The sequence below is a fragment of the Loxodonta africana genome, chromosome 7 (assembly GCF_030014295.1).
Source record: "Loxodonta africana isolate mLoxAfr1 chromosome 7, mLoxAfr1.hap2, whole genome shotgun sequence".
Taxonomy (NCBI): Eukaryota; Metazoa; Chordata; class Mammalia; order Proboscidea; family Elephantidae; genus Loxodonta; species Loxodonta africana.
This window is the reverse complement of record NC_087348.1, coordinates 88,369,847-88,386,246: the sequence shown is the minus strand read 5'-3', so window position 1 is coordinate 88,386,246 and position 16,400 is coordinate 88,369,847. Positions and strand designations below refer to the sequence as shown.

At 38.8% G+C, this 16,400-nt stretch overlaps 1 protein-coding gene across 1 annotated transcript; it reads left to right on the top strand.

Annotated features, from left to right (window-relative positions):
* The first annotated feature begins 4,748 nt into the window (after positions 1 to 4,748).
* On the top strand, positions 4,749 to 8,504 carry LOC135231729 (prostate and testis expressed protein 14-like). Its single transcript, XM_064288661.1, has 3 exons — positions 4,749 to 4,810; positions 6,791 to 6,904; positions 7,476 to 8,504. Exons 1-3 carry the CDS (start codon positions 4,750 to 4,752, stop codon positions 7,607 to 7,609), a joined length of 309 nt encoding a protein of 102 aa, XP_064144731.1. The 5' UTR covers position 4,749; the 3' UTR covers positions 7,610 to 8,504.
* The last annotated feature ends 7,896 nt before the right edge of the window (positions 8,505 to 16,400 follow it).

Here is a 16,400-nt window from a genome sequence, read left to right as displayed (position 1 = left end):
TTATTCAACATTGTGCTAGAGGTCCTAGCCAGAGCAATTAGGCTAGACAAAGAAATAAAGGGCATCCGGATTGGCAAGGAGGAAGAAAAATTATCTCTATTTGCAGATGACATGATCTTATACACAGAAAACCCTAAGGAATCCTCCGGAAAACTATTGAAACTAATAGAAGAGTTTGGTAGAGTCTCAGGTTATAAGATAAACATACAAAAATCACTTGGATTCCTCTACATCAACAAAAAGAACACTGAAGAGGAAATCACCAAATCAATACCATTCACAGTAGCCCCCAAGAAGATAAAATACTTAGGAATAAGTCTTACCAAAGATGTAAAAGACCTATACAAAGAAAACTACAAAGTACTAGTGCAAGAAACTAAAAAGGACCTACATAAGTGGAAAAACATACCTTGCTCATGGATAGGAAGACTTAACATAGTAAAAATGTCTATTCTACTAAAAGCCATCTATACATACAATGCACTTCCGATCCAAATTCCAATGACATTTTTTAATATGATGGAGAAACAAATCAGCAAGTTCATATGGAAGGGAAAGAAGCCCCAGTTAAGTAAAGCATTACTGAAAAAGAAGAAAGTGGGAGGCCTCATTCTACCTGATTTTAGAACATATTACACAGCCACAGTAGTCAAAACAGCCTGGTACTTGTACAACAACAGGCACATAGACCAATGGAACAGAATTGAGAACCCAGATATAAATCAATCCACATATGAGCAGCTGATATTTGACAAAGGCCCAGTGTCAGTTAATTGGGGAAAAGAAAGTCTTTTTAACAAATGGTGCTGGCATAACTGGATATCCATTTGCAAAAAAATGAAACAGGACCCATACCTCACACCATGCACAAAAACTAACTCCAAGTGGATCAAAGACCTAAACATAAAGACTAAAACAATAAAGATCATGGAAGAAAAAATAGGGACAACCCTAGGAGCCCTAATACAAGGCATAAACAGAATACAAAACATTACCAAAAATGACGAAGAGATACCAGATAACTGGGAGCTCCTAAAAATTAAACACCTTTGCTCATCTAAAGACTTCACCAAAAGAGTAAAAAGACCACCTACAGATTGGGAAAAAATTTTCAGCCGTGACATCTCCAACCAGCGTCTGATCTCTAAAATGTGTATGATTCTGTTAAAACTCAACCACAAAAAGACAAACAACCCAATCAAGAAGTGGGCACAGGATATGAACACGCACTTCACTAAAGAAGATATTCAGGCAGCTAATTTTTTTTTTTTTTAAGAGATACATGAGAAAATGCTCTCGATCATTAGCCATTAGAGAAATGCAAATTAAAACTACAATGAGATTCCCTCTCACTCCAACAAGGCTGGCATTAATCCAAAAAACACAAAATAATAAATGTTGGAGAGGCTGCGGAGAGACTGGAACTCTTATACACTGCTGGTGGGAATCTGGAAATCTATCTGGCGTTTTCTTAAAAAGTTAGAAATAGAACTACCGTACAACCCAGAAATCCCACTCCTTGGAATATATCCTAGAGAAATAAGAGTCTTTACACGAACATATGTATGCACACCCATGTTTACTGCAGCACTGTTTACAACAGCAAAAAGCTGGAAGCAACCAAGGGGTCCACCAATGGATGAGTGGTTAAATAAATTATGGTATATTCACACAATGGAATACTACACATCGATAAAGAACAATGATGAATCTGTGAAACATTTCATAACATGGAGGAACCTGGAAGGCATTATGCTGAGTGAAATTAGTCAGAGGCAAAAGGACAAATATTGTATAGACCACTATTACAAGATCTTGAGAAATAGTATAAACTGAGAAGAACACATACTTTTGTGGTTACGGGGGGAGCGGAGGGAGGGAGGGTGGGAGAGGGTTATTCACTGATTAGTTAGTAGATAAGAACTACTTTAGGTAAAAGGAAGGCCAACACTCAATACAGGGAAGGTCAGCTCAATTGGACTGGACCAAAAGCAAAGAAGTTTCCAGGATAAAATGAATGCTTCGAAGGTCAGCAGAGCAAGGGCGGGGGTTTGGGGACTATGGCTTAAGGGGACTTCTAAGTCAATTGGCAAAATAATTCTAGTATGAAAACATTCTGCATCCCACTTTGAAGTGTGGCGTCTGGGGTCTTAAATGCTAACAAGTGGCCATCTAAGATGCATCAATTGGTCTCAACCCACCTGGAGCAAAGGAAAATGAAGAACACCAAGGTCACACGACAACTATGAGCCCAAGAGACAGAAAGGGCCACATGAACTAGAGACTTAACATCGTCCTGGGACCAGAAGAACTAGATGGTGCTCAGCCACAACGATGACTGCCCTGACAGGGAGCACAACCGAGAACCCCTGAGGGAGCAGGAGAACAGTGGGATGCAGACCCCAAATTCTCATAAAAAGACCAGACTTAATGGTCTGACTGAGACTAGAAGAATCCCAGCAGTCATGGTCCCCAAACCTCCTACTGACCCAGGACAGGAACCATTCCCGAAGTCAACTCATCAGACATGGAAGGGACTAGACAATGGGTTGGAGAGAGATGCAGATGAAGAGTGAGCTACTTGTATCAGGTGGACACTTGAGACTGTGTTGGCATCTCCTGTCTGGAGGGGAGATAGGAGGGTAGAGAGGGTTAGAAACTGGCAAAATTGTCACGAAAGGAGAGACTGGAAGGAGGGAGCGGGCTGACTCATTAGGGGGAGAGTAAGTGGGAGTATGCAGTAAGGTGTATATAAGCTTATATGTGACAGATTGACTTGATTTTAAACTTTGACTTAAAGCACAATAAAAATTATTTTTAAAAAAATGTTGGATTTTAGCTAAATTAGCCAAGTTGTACTAAATGGATTCTGTTACAAATAGTAATTTTGTTCTAATGCAAAAATCTAGTTGTTCTAGACTGAGAGCAAAGAATGTGTGGGGCAACTCTATGTGTATGAAAAGTAGTATAAGGTTGGTGGTAAAGGGATGTTCTTACAGTCAAACACACTAAGACTTGATAGGATTTTTTGAAATCTTTAGTATCAAATAGTATACAAAGCTAGAATTTGGTTTTCTCTCTGTTAAAATGACAAATTTTTCTTTAATTACTGGATTGCTCTTAGGAACAGCCTGTAAAAGTTTATCTTCTTCAAAATCTTCCTGAAGGCAAAGATTCTATATCTTATCAGAATAAATTTCTGACCTCATGTTGATCTTATCATTTCCTCAATTGTTTAACAAAATCCAAATCCTCTCACTTATGAAAAACCAGATTAATATATAATCATTTTTCCTCCTACAATTACTTTAAAAATGTTTTTGTTGTCACTTTGGTTATATAAATAAAAAAAAATAGCCAACTATTTTTCTCTATGACCTGTGATTCTATTTAACCAAATCTTAAAACCTCTCAAAATGTAATCCTGTGTGATATCTTCACGTGTAAAACTTGTCTTTTCACATTTCCTAGCAGACCCTCAGAAAAGTCTCAAAATATTTGTTTTCTTTCTATTTGTAAACATAGGCACTACAGATTATTAGATTTATTTGAAATGTTATGAGTCATGTGGGGAGTGTTATCAAATCAGAAGAGGGCCTTATAAAATTTTAGGACTTCAAGAAGAGGGGAACTCACTCAAATCTGTGGATACTACAGGTGAAATCTGGTAGCAAGTTCTTGACTTCATTTCCTAGCTTTGAGAGATTTTTACAAATTCCATCTGAGATGTCTTATAAAAACATTCAGCAAAGCAAATTTAAGAGGCCCATGTGATAAATGGAAACCCTGGTGGCGTAGTGGTTAAGAGCTATGGCTGCTGACCAAAGCGTCGGCAGTTCGAATCCTCCAGGCACTCCTTGGAAACTCTATGGGGCAGTTCTACTCTGTCCTATAGGGTCGCTATGAGTCGGAATCGACTCGACAGCACTGGGTTTGGTTTGGTTTTTTGGATGTGATAAATTAGCATTCTTGCAGCACCTGTGTAAATACTTACGACCAACATTATTGTTATGGATTAAATTGAGTCTAGTACGGAAGGAGCTTGAGTTACACAAGTGTTTTGTATCTGCTGCTAAACAAGTTGACAGTTCCAAACCATCCAGCAGCACCATAGAGCAAGAGGCCTGATGATCTACTTCCTTAAGCATTATAAACAAGAAAACCTTGTGGAGTAGTTGTGCTCTGTTACAACACATGGGTCCTACGTTGACTGGACAGCAGCTCACAACAACATCTAGTCTGGAATGCAATCTGGAAGGTAACCCCCATACTCCTATTTTGTGCTCAGGGCTGTATTTAGAAACAGTCAAAGTACATATCCATTTCTCTGATATTAACTTTATTTCAAACTTCAGATATCTTTATTCCCACCGTATTTTGGCAAAAATAGTCCTGTGAAGTGTGAACTGTTGAGGCCAGTGTGATCCAGGGTCAGCAACTCACCTGAGTTTCACAAATCCTTTGGCTGAGTAAAGTAAAAAAAAAAAAGTAGACAAGATTTTTCCTAAAGCTAATTAAAATGAGACAGAAAGAACACGGCTCCTTTGGCTGAGTGTGGAGAAGAGCAGAGCCAAGGATGATGGGAGGAGCCAGAGCCATGGCTCCCTTCTAGCAAGAGAAATACACCCTCTACCTGCACTATCATTGGCTATCCCTCTAGCCTAGGGTTATAAAATAGACACTCTGAGTATGTGAAGCACCTGCTGGCTCTGTTCTGCCTTCTGCTCCACCTTGGTGTTGTGTTCTAAGATGGGTAAGCATCTCCTGCTGCTACTGCTGAACCTTTCCTTGCTGTTGGGCTTCCTGCAAGGTAAGCTTTGGGGATGTCTGGAAGGATAGCGGTGGCTAGGTCTAGGCAAGCAGAACCCACACAGGCGGCTGTGGATTATTAGTCCATGGGGAAGTGAGGAGTAAGGTGCAAGGATAGTCCTGACTTTCCCCATAGAGATGACGTCCACAGCCTCCAACCCACCGGCACTTGTTTACCTCCTCCTAAGCCTCCACTCTCCTTTGCTTCCTCCTTTGCTTTTGGCCCAAATTGCTGCTCTTCATTTCTTCCTCCTTTCTCCTCTATTTTACTTCAGGCTCAACCTACTTCCCACGCAAGTACTATCCTGGTAAAGTCACTGGACCAACACTCCAATTTGATATTAAAAAGAAATAAAGTTTATTGAATCAATGAACCTTGGGAGAGTATGCATTCAGTTTGGCTGTAACTATGCTCTGCCTTACAGGCAAAACAAAGAAATTTAGCAAGTAGAGTGAGTGCAGATAACAGTTTCATATCAAAGCAATGGTAGGAAAGGTGAGACTTTACAAGGGTCGCAATTAACTGAAAAGCTTTCTCTAAATCAGTTTCTAGTGTAACACAAATCTCTCATACCTGATACAATTTAATTAGAGCAATACTTCTAAAATGAAAAGTATAAACAATTTTGACATGAAAGTTAAGCGATGTGGAAGTTTAGTGATATATTCGCAGCTGGGCAACTTAACTGGAATCTTTAGATACAGAACTGGCCATTAGTTGTTGTGTTGTTGTTAGGTGCCACTGAGTTGATTCCAACTCATAGTAAATCTGTAGGACAGAGTAGAACTGCCCCAGCGTGTTTCCAAGGCACAGCTGGTGGATTTGAACTGCCAACCTTTTGGTTAGCAGCCTAGGTCTTAACCACTATGCCACCAGGGCTCCTACCATTAGTTAAAAAAAAACAAATCCAGTGCCCTCGAGTTGTTTCCGACTCATAGCAACCCTATAGAACAGAGTAGAACTGCCCCATAGAGTTTCCAAGGAGCGCCTGGCGGATTCAAACCGCTGACCCTTTGGTTAGCAGCCACAGCACTTAACCACTACGCCACCAGAATTTCCACCATTAGTTAGGAGAACATAAATAAACTCTGCTTACTTAGCTGAGAGAAAAAGTGATAATGCCTATGTGTTTTCTGAGGAATTTACTTTGAGGTGGTTAAAACATGTTTATCTATAGGCTCTAATTAACAACTCAATGAAGCTTTTTCTAAGGTCAGCATTAAGAACTCTCTAAAATAACAAGTACAACTGAGCTTTGTTTTCCAAATAGCAAACTTGAACAGAAGCCTAATGGTTATCAGGAGTGTAGAAGTAAAACCTTCATTTTAATTTCAGAATGGAGTGCTTCATTTTAGTCCTGAAATTCCCCCGGTTACACCTACTGGCACCTCAAAATTAAAAAGTTCCTCACATAGTTCTAATTCATAACACTCCCAAATTCCTCAAGCTTTCTTTCTGAAAGCCCTGAATTTGAGTTGAAAGGCATCTAGGAAGGTTCTTTGTGAGTGGTGAGGACAGGTGATGAAAGTTGTTGTGAAAGGACTGAGAGCAGGGTCCTCAGGTCACAGGATATTAGGCCTGGGGGAAGTGCATGTAGATCATGATTTTTCTCTCCAGCAATGCAATCCATTTCAGGAAGCCTGAGGAATTTTTTTTTTTTTTTTTTTTTTTTTTTTGAGTACCTGCGAGTATAGATATTCTGTCTTCGCTTGGGCGCAGGCCTTGCCCCAGAGGCACACGTGACTCCTCTGCACAAAGGTTCTTGGCACATGCCCCCTGAAGATGCAGGAGAGGCTCCACTGATTTAAGCCAATGCCAGAGAAATCAAACCAAGCTTTTAGCTCAATAATCTATGACAATGTGTATGGGGACCCAGCCATTGTTCATGCCACGTGTGGGCCAGGTGGCAGGCACTGTCTCCTGACCAGCAGCAAAAGTGAGCCCAGAAAGAGTTTCATTATTCTCCTTTTGACTTTTCAGCTTTATATTGTCAGAAGTGTGCTTATGTCAAACCTGATGGGAGCTGTTTAGGTCAGAGGACCGCCTGTCGTGCCCCGGATCAAGGGGAGTGCCTTCTGAAGAAGTACTATGATGGTAGGTGGAGAATGAGAAGCCCTCCTGGCAAGAATCTTGCCAAATTTTCAGGAAGGTGGCTCTCTCAGGAGCTGGAGGCGGCCGGAGCAGAGAGGGGGGGAGGATTTTTTCCCCTAAAGAGCTAGGACAGGGTCCTTTGGTTCTAGTGCATGTTGTCACTGACCCTTAGCAGGACCAATAAACCTATCAGGAGAAAAATGATTTGCTGAAGAATCTCTGGGCGCTTGGGTTCTATAAGATTGTCAGGGAAAAAGATGCTATTAGATTCTAAGGGATGACAGGAATTAAAAAAGACTGGGACTTGTTTGTGGTAGGGCTTTCAGGAAACGAAGGCTCAGTAGGAAGGATTCCAGGCTGGGGGAGGTGGACCCATCAAGGACCCACCTCAGGCATCTCAGTCCATTCCCACCAAGCAGCTTGGCACCCAGGGCAATGTGCTGTTTAACTACACTCATTGAATCACTGATTCTTCCTCTTCCAACAAATATTTATCGCTTACAAGTGGTTGCCTTCCTGGAGGTGACTTGGAGGCAGAAATTAGAAATCCCACTTTCTTCTCTTTCTTCTTCAGGTAACAGTGTCGTGTTTGGATTCCAGGATTGTAGGCTCATGTGCCACAACGTGACCATACGCCGAAGAGTTTTGCTAGCGGTTACTTCATGCTGCAAAGACAGGGATTTCTGTAATGCATTTCACCGTCTTTAATATTGATCCTGTGCCTTGGTCCTCCAGTTCAGCCCTTCTCTGTTCTCATATGTAAGCCTCAAAGACTAGGCTTTCTTTCCCCTGCATTGTCCAAGCTCTGAAACCTGCTCCCACTCAGCTACAAGTGTTTTAGTTTTAATAGCTCAATCCATCTGATAGCTGCTTTCTCCCTCTCACTGTTCATGGTGATCTGTCCTTTCTTAGATTCTAGTCTCCTTTTGCTTTGTTCCTTCTTTCTGTATAATTTATTTTGAATTTGTTGAGGCTTGTTTTATGGCCACTGCTATGGGTTGAATTATGCCCCCCAAAACAAATGTTATAATTCCTAACCTCTATGCCTGTGGTTGAAATCCCCTTTAAGAATGGGTTGTCTTTTCTCCTTCCTGGAGGGGAGATAAGAGGGTGGAGGGGGTTAGAAGCTGGTGAAAAGGACATGAAAAGAGAGAGTGGAGGGAGAGAGCAAGCTGTCTCATTAGGGGGCGAGTAATTGGGAGTGTGTAGCAAGATGTATATGGGTTCTTGTGTGAGAGACTGATTTGATTTGTAAACTTTCACTTAAAGCACAATAAAAACTATTAAAAAAAAAAGAATGGGTTGTCTTTGTTATGTTATTGAGGTAGGATTAGTGTAGGATGTATCTTGAGTCATTCTTTTTTGAGATATAAAAAAGATTAAACAAGGGAGCAGAGCATAGATGAAGTAAGATAGATGCCAAGATCTGCAACGAACCAGGAAGCATGGAGATCTGCAGTGAACCAGGAAGCAGAAGTGGAAGAGATGAGGACCTTCCTCCAGAGACAGCAGAGAGAAAGCCTTCCTCCTGAGCTGGTGCTCTGAATTCCAAGTTCTAGCCCTCTAAACTGTAAGAAAATAAATTTCTGTTTTTTAACATCCACTTGTGGTATTTCTGTTATAGAAGCACTAGATAACTGAGACAGCCACAGTATAGTCTACCGTCATGAATGTTCCAGAACAGTTGAAAGGAATGAATTTTCTACTACTGCTACGTATTCTACAAATGTCAATTAAGACTAGTTATTTGGCAGTATATTTAGATATTCAATCCAGCGGTTTTTTGTTTTGTTTTGTTTTTGTCAACTTGTTCTATTGATTACCAAGAGAAGAGTTTTGAAATCTCTAGCTACACCTTTCCATTGGTGTTGTTTTATGCAGTTTGCAAATCTTTTGTTAGTGTATAAAATATTCAGGATTAATATGTCTTCTTGATGGATTGATCTTGTTACCCTTAAGTAATGTCCCTCTTTATCTCTGGTAATATTTATTTTCCTGATAATATAGCCACTCTAGCTTTCTTGGATTAGTATTTACATGATACATCTTTCTACATCCTTTTATTCTCCCTGTATCTATCTATCTATCATCTGTCCATCTATCTATCTGTCTGTCTATCTATCATCTATTTATATTTAATGTAGACTTTGAACACAGCATACAGTTGGTTCTGGTTTTTTATACAATTAGACAACCCCTGTCTTTAAACAGGTATTCTATAATCTTCATTTTTAATGTAATTATTGATATGGCTGGATTAAAATCTACCATATTGTTAGTTGTTTTCCAGTTTTCCCATAGAAAAATATAGTCACTTTTTATGTCTTCTTTTAGATTTTGTATTTTTTGTGATTCTATTTTAACTCTATTATTACTGGCTTATTATTTATACCTCTTTTCTAAAATATTTTAGTGGTTGCTAGGGCTTATGGTATATACCTTTTACCTTAAAATAATATCATACCACTCTATATAAAGTGAAGAACCTTACAAAAGAATAATTCCAATTTCTTCCTTTCTTCATGCTATTGTCATGTATTTTACTTTTACATGTACTCTGCATCTCACAATACTTTGTTACTATTTTTGCATTAGTCAGTCAATTATTTTTTGGGGCATTTAAAAATAGGTAAAACAATGTCTTCTCTACATTTACTTTTATTTATGCCATTTCTGGTGCCCTTCATGTCCTTGTGGAGACTCAAGTTTCTATTTGGTATCATACTCCTATCTGAACAACTTCCTAAACATTTCTTGTAATATTTCTCTTTTTTTTTTTTTTGAGATAAATTTTTATTTTACCTTCAGTTTTAGAACTATTAAATAAGTATAGAATTTTGAACTGGAGTTTTTCTACTGGTGTTTGAGAGCAGTCACACCATTGTCTACTGGATTGCATAAAAAAATAGCTTCTGACAAATATTCTGGTATAGTTGCTATTTTTTTTCTCAGTACATAAAGAGTTTTCTTCTCCTGTTGTTCTCAAGATTTTCTCTTCATCTTTGATTTTCAGCAGCTGATGGTGTTATTGTTTCAGAATTTATCCTGTCTGGGATTCTCTCAGTTCCTTGAATCTGTGTTTTAATGGTTTTCATTATTTTTGGAAAATCATAGCCATTGCCTCTAAGCATATATTCTGCTTGATCCTATCTTTCTTTTTTTTTTTCTTATTTATTAACTTTTATTAAGCTTCAAGTGAACATTTACAAATCCAATCAGTCTGTCACATATAAGTTTACATACATCTTACTCTGTACTCCCACTTGCTCTCCCCCTATTGAGTCAGCCCTTTCAGTCTCTCCTTTCGTGACAATTTTGCCAGCTTCCCTCTCTCTCTATCCTCCCATCCCCCCTCCAGACAAGAGTTGCCAACACACTCTCAAGTGACCACCTGATATAATTAGCTCACTCTTCATCAGCATCTCTCTCCCACCCGCTGACCAGTCCCTTTCATGTCTGATGAGTTGTCTTCGGGGATGGTTCCCGTCCTGTGCCAACAGAAGGTCTGGGGAGCATGGCCGCCGGGATTCCTCTAGTCTCAGTCAGACCATTAAGTATGGTCTTTTTATGAGAATTTGGGGTCTGCATCCCACTGATTTCCCGCTCCCTCAGGAGTTCTCTGTTGTGCTCCCTGTCAGGGCAGTCATCGATGGTGGCCAGGCACCAACTAGTTCTTCTGGCCTCAGGATGATGTAGGTCTCTGGATCATGTGGCCCTTTCTGTCTCTTGGGCTCCTAGTTGTCGTGTGACCTTGGTATTCTTCATTTTCCTTTGATCCAGGTGGTTGAGACCAATTGATGCATCTTAGATGGCCGCTTGTTAGCATTTAAGACCCCAGACGCCACATTTCAAAGTGGGATGCAGAATGTTTTCATACTAGAATTATTTTGCCAATTGACTTAGAAGTCCCCTCAAACCATGTTCCCCAGACCTCCGCCCCTGCTCCCCGGACCTTTGAAGCATTCATTTTATCCCAGAAACTTCTTTGCTTTTGGTCCAGTCCAATTGAGCTGACCTTCCATGTATTGAGTGTTGTCTTTCCCTTCACCCAAAGCAGTTCTTATCTACTGATTAATCAATAAAAAACCCTCTCCCTCCCACCCTACCTCCCTCCCCCCTTCGTAACCACACAAGTATGTGTTCTTCTCAGTTTTTACTATTTCTCAAGATCTTATAATAGTGGTCTTATACAATATTTGTCCTTTTGCCTCTGACTCATTTCGCTCAGCATAATGCCTTCCAGGTTCCTCCATGTTATGAAATGTTTCACAGATTCGTCACTGTTCTTTATCGATGCGTAGTATTCCATTGTGTGAATATACCACAATTTATTTACCCATTCATCCGTTGATGGACACCTTGGTTGCTTCCAGCTTTTTGCTATTGTAAACAGAGCTGCAATAAACATGGGTGTGCATGTATCTGTTTGTGTGAAGGCTCTTGTATCTCTAGGGTATATTCCAAGGAGTGGGATTTCTGGGTTGTATGGTAGTTCTATTTCTAACTGTTTAAGATAACGCCAGATAGATTTCCAAAGTGGTTGTACCATTTGACAGTCCCACCAGCAGTGTATAAGAGTTCCAATCTCTCTGCAGCCTCTCCAACATTTATTATTTTGTGCTTTTTGGATTAATGCCAGCCTTGTTGGTGTGAGATGGAATCTCATCGTAGTTTTAATTTGCATTTCTCTAATGGTTAATGATCGAGAGCATTTTCTCATGTATCTGTTGGCTGCCTGAATATCTTCTTTAGTGAAGTGCGTGTTCATATCCTTTGCCCACTTCTTGATTGGGTTGTTTGTCTTTTTGTGGTTGAGTTTTGACAGAATCATATAGATTTTAGAGATCAGGCGCTGGTCGGAGAAGTCATAGCTGAAAATTCTTTCCCAGTCTGTAAGTGGTCTTTTTACTCTTTTGGTGAAGTCTTTGGATGAGCATAGGTGTTTGATTTTTAGGAGCTCCCAGTTATCGGGTTTCTCTTCATCATTTTTGGTAATGTTTTGTATTCTGTTTATGCCTTGTATTAGGGCTCCTAGGGTTGTCCCTATTTTTTCTTCCATGATCTTTATCGTTTTAGTCTTTATGTTTAGGTCTTTGATCCACTTGGAGTTAGTTTTTGTGCATGGTGTGAGGTATGGGTCCTGTTTCATTCTTTTGCAAATGGATAACCAGTTATGCCAGCACCATTTGTTAAAAAGACTATCTTTTCCCCAATTTACTGACACTGGTCCTTTGTCAAATATCAGCTGCTCTTACTTGGATGGATTTATATCAGGGTTCTCAATTCTGTTCCATTGGTCTATGTGCCTGTTGTTGTACCAGTACCAGGCTGTTTTGACTACTGTGGCTGTATAATAGGATCTGAAATCAGGTGCAGTGAGGCCTCCCACTTTCTTCTTCTTTTTCAGTAATGCTTTGCTTATCCAGGGCTTCTTTCCCTTCCATATGAAATTGGTGATTTGTTTCTCTATCCCCTTAAAATATGACATTGGAATTTGGATCAGAAGTGCGTTATATGTATAGATGGCTTTTGGTAGAATAGACATTTTTACTATGTTAAGTCTTCCTATCCATGAGCAAGGTATGTTTTTCCACTTAAGTATGTCCTTTTGAATTTCTGGTAGTAGAGCTTTGTAGCTTTGTTTGTATAGGTCTTTTACATCCTTGGTAAGATTTATTCCTAAGTATTTTATCTTCTTGGGGGCTACTGTGAATGGTATTGATTTGGTTATTTCCTCTTCAGTGTTCTTTTTGTTGATGTAGAGGAATCCAAGTGATTTTTGTATGTTTATCTTATAACCTGAGACTCTGCCAAACTCTTCTATTAGTTTCAGTAGTTTTCTGGAGGATTCCTTAGGGTTTTCTGTGTATAAGATCATGTCATCTGCAAATAGTGATAACTTTACTTCCTCCTTGCCAATCCGATGCCCTTTATTTCTTTGTCTAGCCTAATTGCTCTGGCTAAGACTTCAAGTACGATGTTGAATAAGAGCGGTGATAAAGGGTATCCTTGTCTGGTTCCCGTTCTCAAGGGAAATGCTTTCAGGTTCTCTCCATTTAGAGTGATATTGGCTGTTGGCTTTGCATAGATGCCCTTTATTATGTTGAGGAATTTTCCTTCAATTCCTATTTTGGTAAGATTTTTTATCATGAATTGGTGTTGGACTTTGTCAAATGCCTTTTCTGCATCAATTGATAAGATCATGTGGTTTTTATCTTTTGTTTTATTTATGTGATGGATTACATTAATGGTTTTTCTGATATTAAACCAGCCTTACATACCTGGTATAAATCCCACTTGATCGTGGTGAATTTTTTTTTTTTGATGTGTTGTTGGATTCTATTGGCTAGAATTTTGTTGAGGATTTTTGCATCTATGTTCATAAGGGATATAGGACTATAATTTTCTTTTTTTTGTAATGTCTTTACCTGGTTTTGGTATCAGGGAGATGGTGGCTTCATAGAATGAGTTGGGTAGTATTCCATCATTTTCTATGCTTTGAAATACCTTCAGTAGTAGTGGTGTTAACTCTTCTCTGAAAGTTTGGTAGAACTCTGCAGTGAAGCCGTCCTGGCCAGGGCTTTTTTTTGTTGGCAGTTTTTTGATTACCGTTTCAATCTCTTTTTTTGTTACGGGTCTATTTAGTTGTTCTACTTCTGAATGTGTTAGTTTAGGTAGGTAGTGTTTTTCCAAGAATTCATCCATTTCTTCTAGGTTTGCAAATTTGTTAGAGTACAATTTTTCGTAGTAATCTGAAATGATTCTTTTAATTTCATTTGGTTCTGTTGTGATGTGGTCCTTCTCATTTCTTATTTGGGTTATTTGTTTCCTTTCCTGTATTTCTTTAGTCAGTCTAGCCAATGCTTTATCAATTTTGTTAATTTTTTCAAAGAACCAGCTTTTGGCTCTGTTAATTCTTTCAATTGTTTTTCTGTTCTCTAATTCATTTAGTTCAGCTCTAATTTTTATTATTTGTTTTCTTCTGGTGCCCGATGGGTTCTTTTGTTGCTCACTTTCTATTTGTTCAAGTTGTAGGGACAGTTCTCTGCTTTGGGCTCTTTCTTCTTTTTGTATGTGTGCATTTATCGATATAAATTGGCCTCTGAGCACTGCTTTTGCTGTGTCTCAGAGGTTTTGATAGGAAGTATTTTCATTCTCGTTGCATTCTATGAATTTCCTTATTCCCTCCTTGATGTCTTCTATAACCCAGTCTTTTTTCAGGAGGGTATTGTTCAGTTTTCAAGTATTTGATTTCTTTTCCCTAGTTTTTCTGTTATTGATTTCTAGTTTTATTGCCTTGTGGTCTGAGAAGATGCTTTGGAATATTTCGATGTTTTGGACTCTGCAAAGGTTTGTTTTATGACCTAATATGTGGTCTATTCTAGAGAATGTTCCATGTGCACTAGAAAAAAAAAAGTATACTTTGCAGCAGTTGGGTGGAGAGTTCTGTATAAGTCAATGAGGTCAAGTTGGTTGATTGTTGTAAGTAGGTCTTCCGTGTCTCTATTGAGCTTCTTACTGGATGTCCTGTCCTTCTCCGAAAGTGGTGTGTTGAAGTCTCCTACTATAATTGTAGAGGTGTCTATCTCACTTTTCAATTCTGTTAAAATTTGGTTTATGTATCTTGCAGCCCTGTCATTGGGTGCATAAATATTTAATATGGTTATGTCTTCCTGATCAATTGTCCCTTTTATCATTATATAGTGTCGTTCTTTACCCTTTGTGGTGGATTTAAGTCTAAAGTCTATTTTGTCAGAAATTAATATTGCTACTCCTCTTCTTTTTTGCTTATTGTTTGCTTGATATATTTTTTTCCATCCTTTGAGTTTTAGTTTGTTTGTGTCTCTAAGTCTAAGGTGTGTCTCTTGTAGGCAGCATATAGACGGATCGTGTTTCTTTATCCAGTCCGTGACTCTCTGTCTCTTTATTGGTGCATTTAGTCCATTTACATTCAGCGTAATTATAGATAAATAAGTTTTTAGTGCTGTCATTTTGATGCCTTTTCATGTGTGTTGTTGGCAATTTCATTTTTCCACCTACTTTTTTGCGCTGAGACGTTTTCCTTAGTAAATTGTGAGATCCTCATTTTCATAGTGTTTGACTTTATGTTAGTTGAGTCGTTACGTTTTTCTTGGCTTTTATCTTGACTTATGGAGTTGTTATACCTTTTTGTGGTTACCTTATTATTTACCCCTATTTTTCTAAGTAAAAACCTAACTTGTATCGTTCTATATCGCCTTGTATCACTCTCCATCTGGCAGTTCAATGCCTCCTGTATTTAGTCCCTCTTTTTGATTATTGTGATCTTTTACCTATTGACTTCCATGATTCCCTGTTATGTGTATTTTTTTTTAATTAATCTTAATTTGTTTGTTTTTGTGATTTCCCTATTTGAGTTGATATCAGGACATTCTGTTTTGTGACCTTGTATTGTGCTGGTATCTGATATTATTGGTTTTCTGACCAAACAATATCCTTTCGTATTTCTTGTAGCTTTGGTTTGGTTTTTGCAAATTCTCTAAACTTGTGTTTATCTGTAAATATCTTAATTTTGCCTACATATTTCAGAGAGAGTTTTGCTGGATATATGATCCTTGGCTGGCAGTTTTTCTCCTTCAGTGCTCTGTATATGTCGTCCCATTCCCTTCTTGCCTGCATGGTTTCTGCTGAGTAGTCTGAACTAATTCTTATTGATTCTCCCTTGAAGGAAACCTTTCTTTCCTCCCTGGCTGCTTTTAAAATTTTCTGTTTATCTTTGGTTTTGGCGAGTTTGATGATAATATGTCTTGGTGTTTTTCTTTTTGGATCAATCTTAAATGGGGTTCGCTGAGCATCTTGGATAGATATCCTTTCATCTTTCATGATGTCAGGGAAGTTTTGTGTCAGGAGTTCTTCAACTATTTTCTCTGTGTTTTCTGTCCCCCCTCCCTGTTCTGGGACTCCAATCACCCGCAAGTTATCCTTCTTGATGGAGTCCCACATGATTCTTAGGGTTTCTTCATTTTTTTTAATTCTTTTATCTGATTTTTTTTCAGCTATGTTGGTGTGGATTCCCTGGTCCTCCAGATGTCCCAGTCTGCATTCTAATTGCTCGAGTCTGCTCCTCTGACTTCCTATTGCGTTGTCTAATTCTGTAATTTTATTGTTAATCTTTTGGATTTCTACATGCTGTCTCTCTATGGATTCTTGCAACTTATTAATTTTTCCACTATGTTCTTGAATAATCTTTTTGAGCTCTTCAACAGTTTTATCGGTGTGTTCCTTGGCTTTTTCTGCAGTTTGCCTTATGTCGTTTGTGATGTCTTGGAGCATTCTGTAAATTAGTTTTTTATATTCTGTATCTGATAATGCCAGGATTGTATCTTCATTTGGGAAAGATTTTGATTCTTTTGTTTGGGGGGTTGGAGAAGCTGTCATGGTCTGCTTCTTTATGTGGTTTGATATGGACTGCTGTCTCCGAGCCATCACTGGGAAACTAGTTTTTCCAGAAAATCCACTG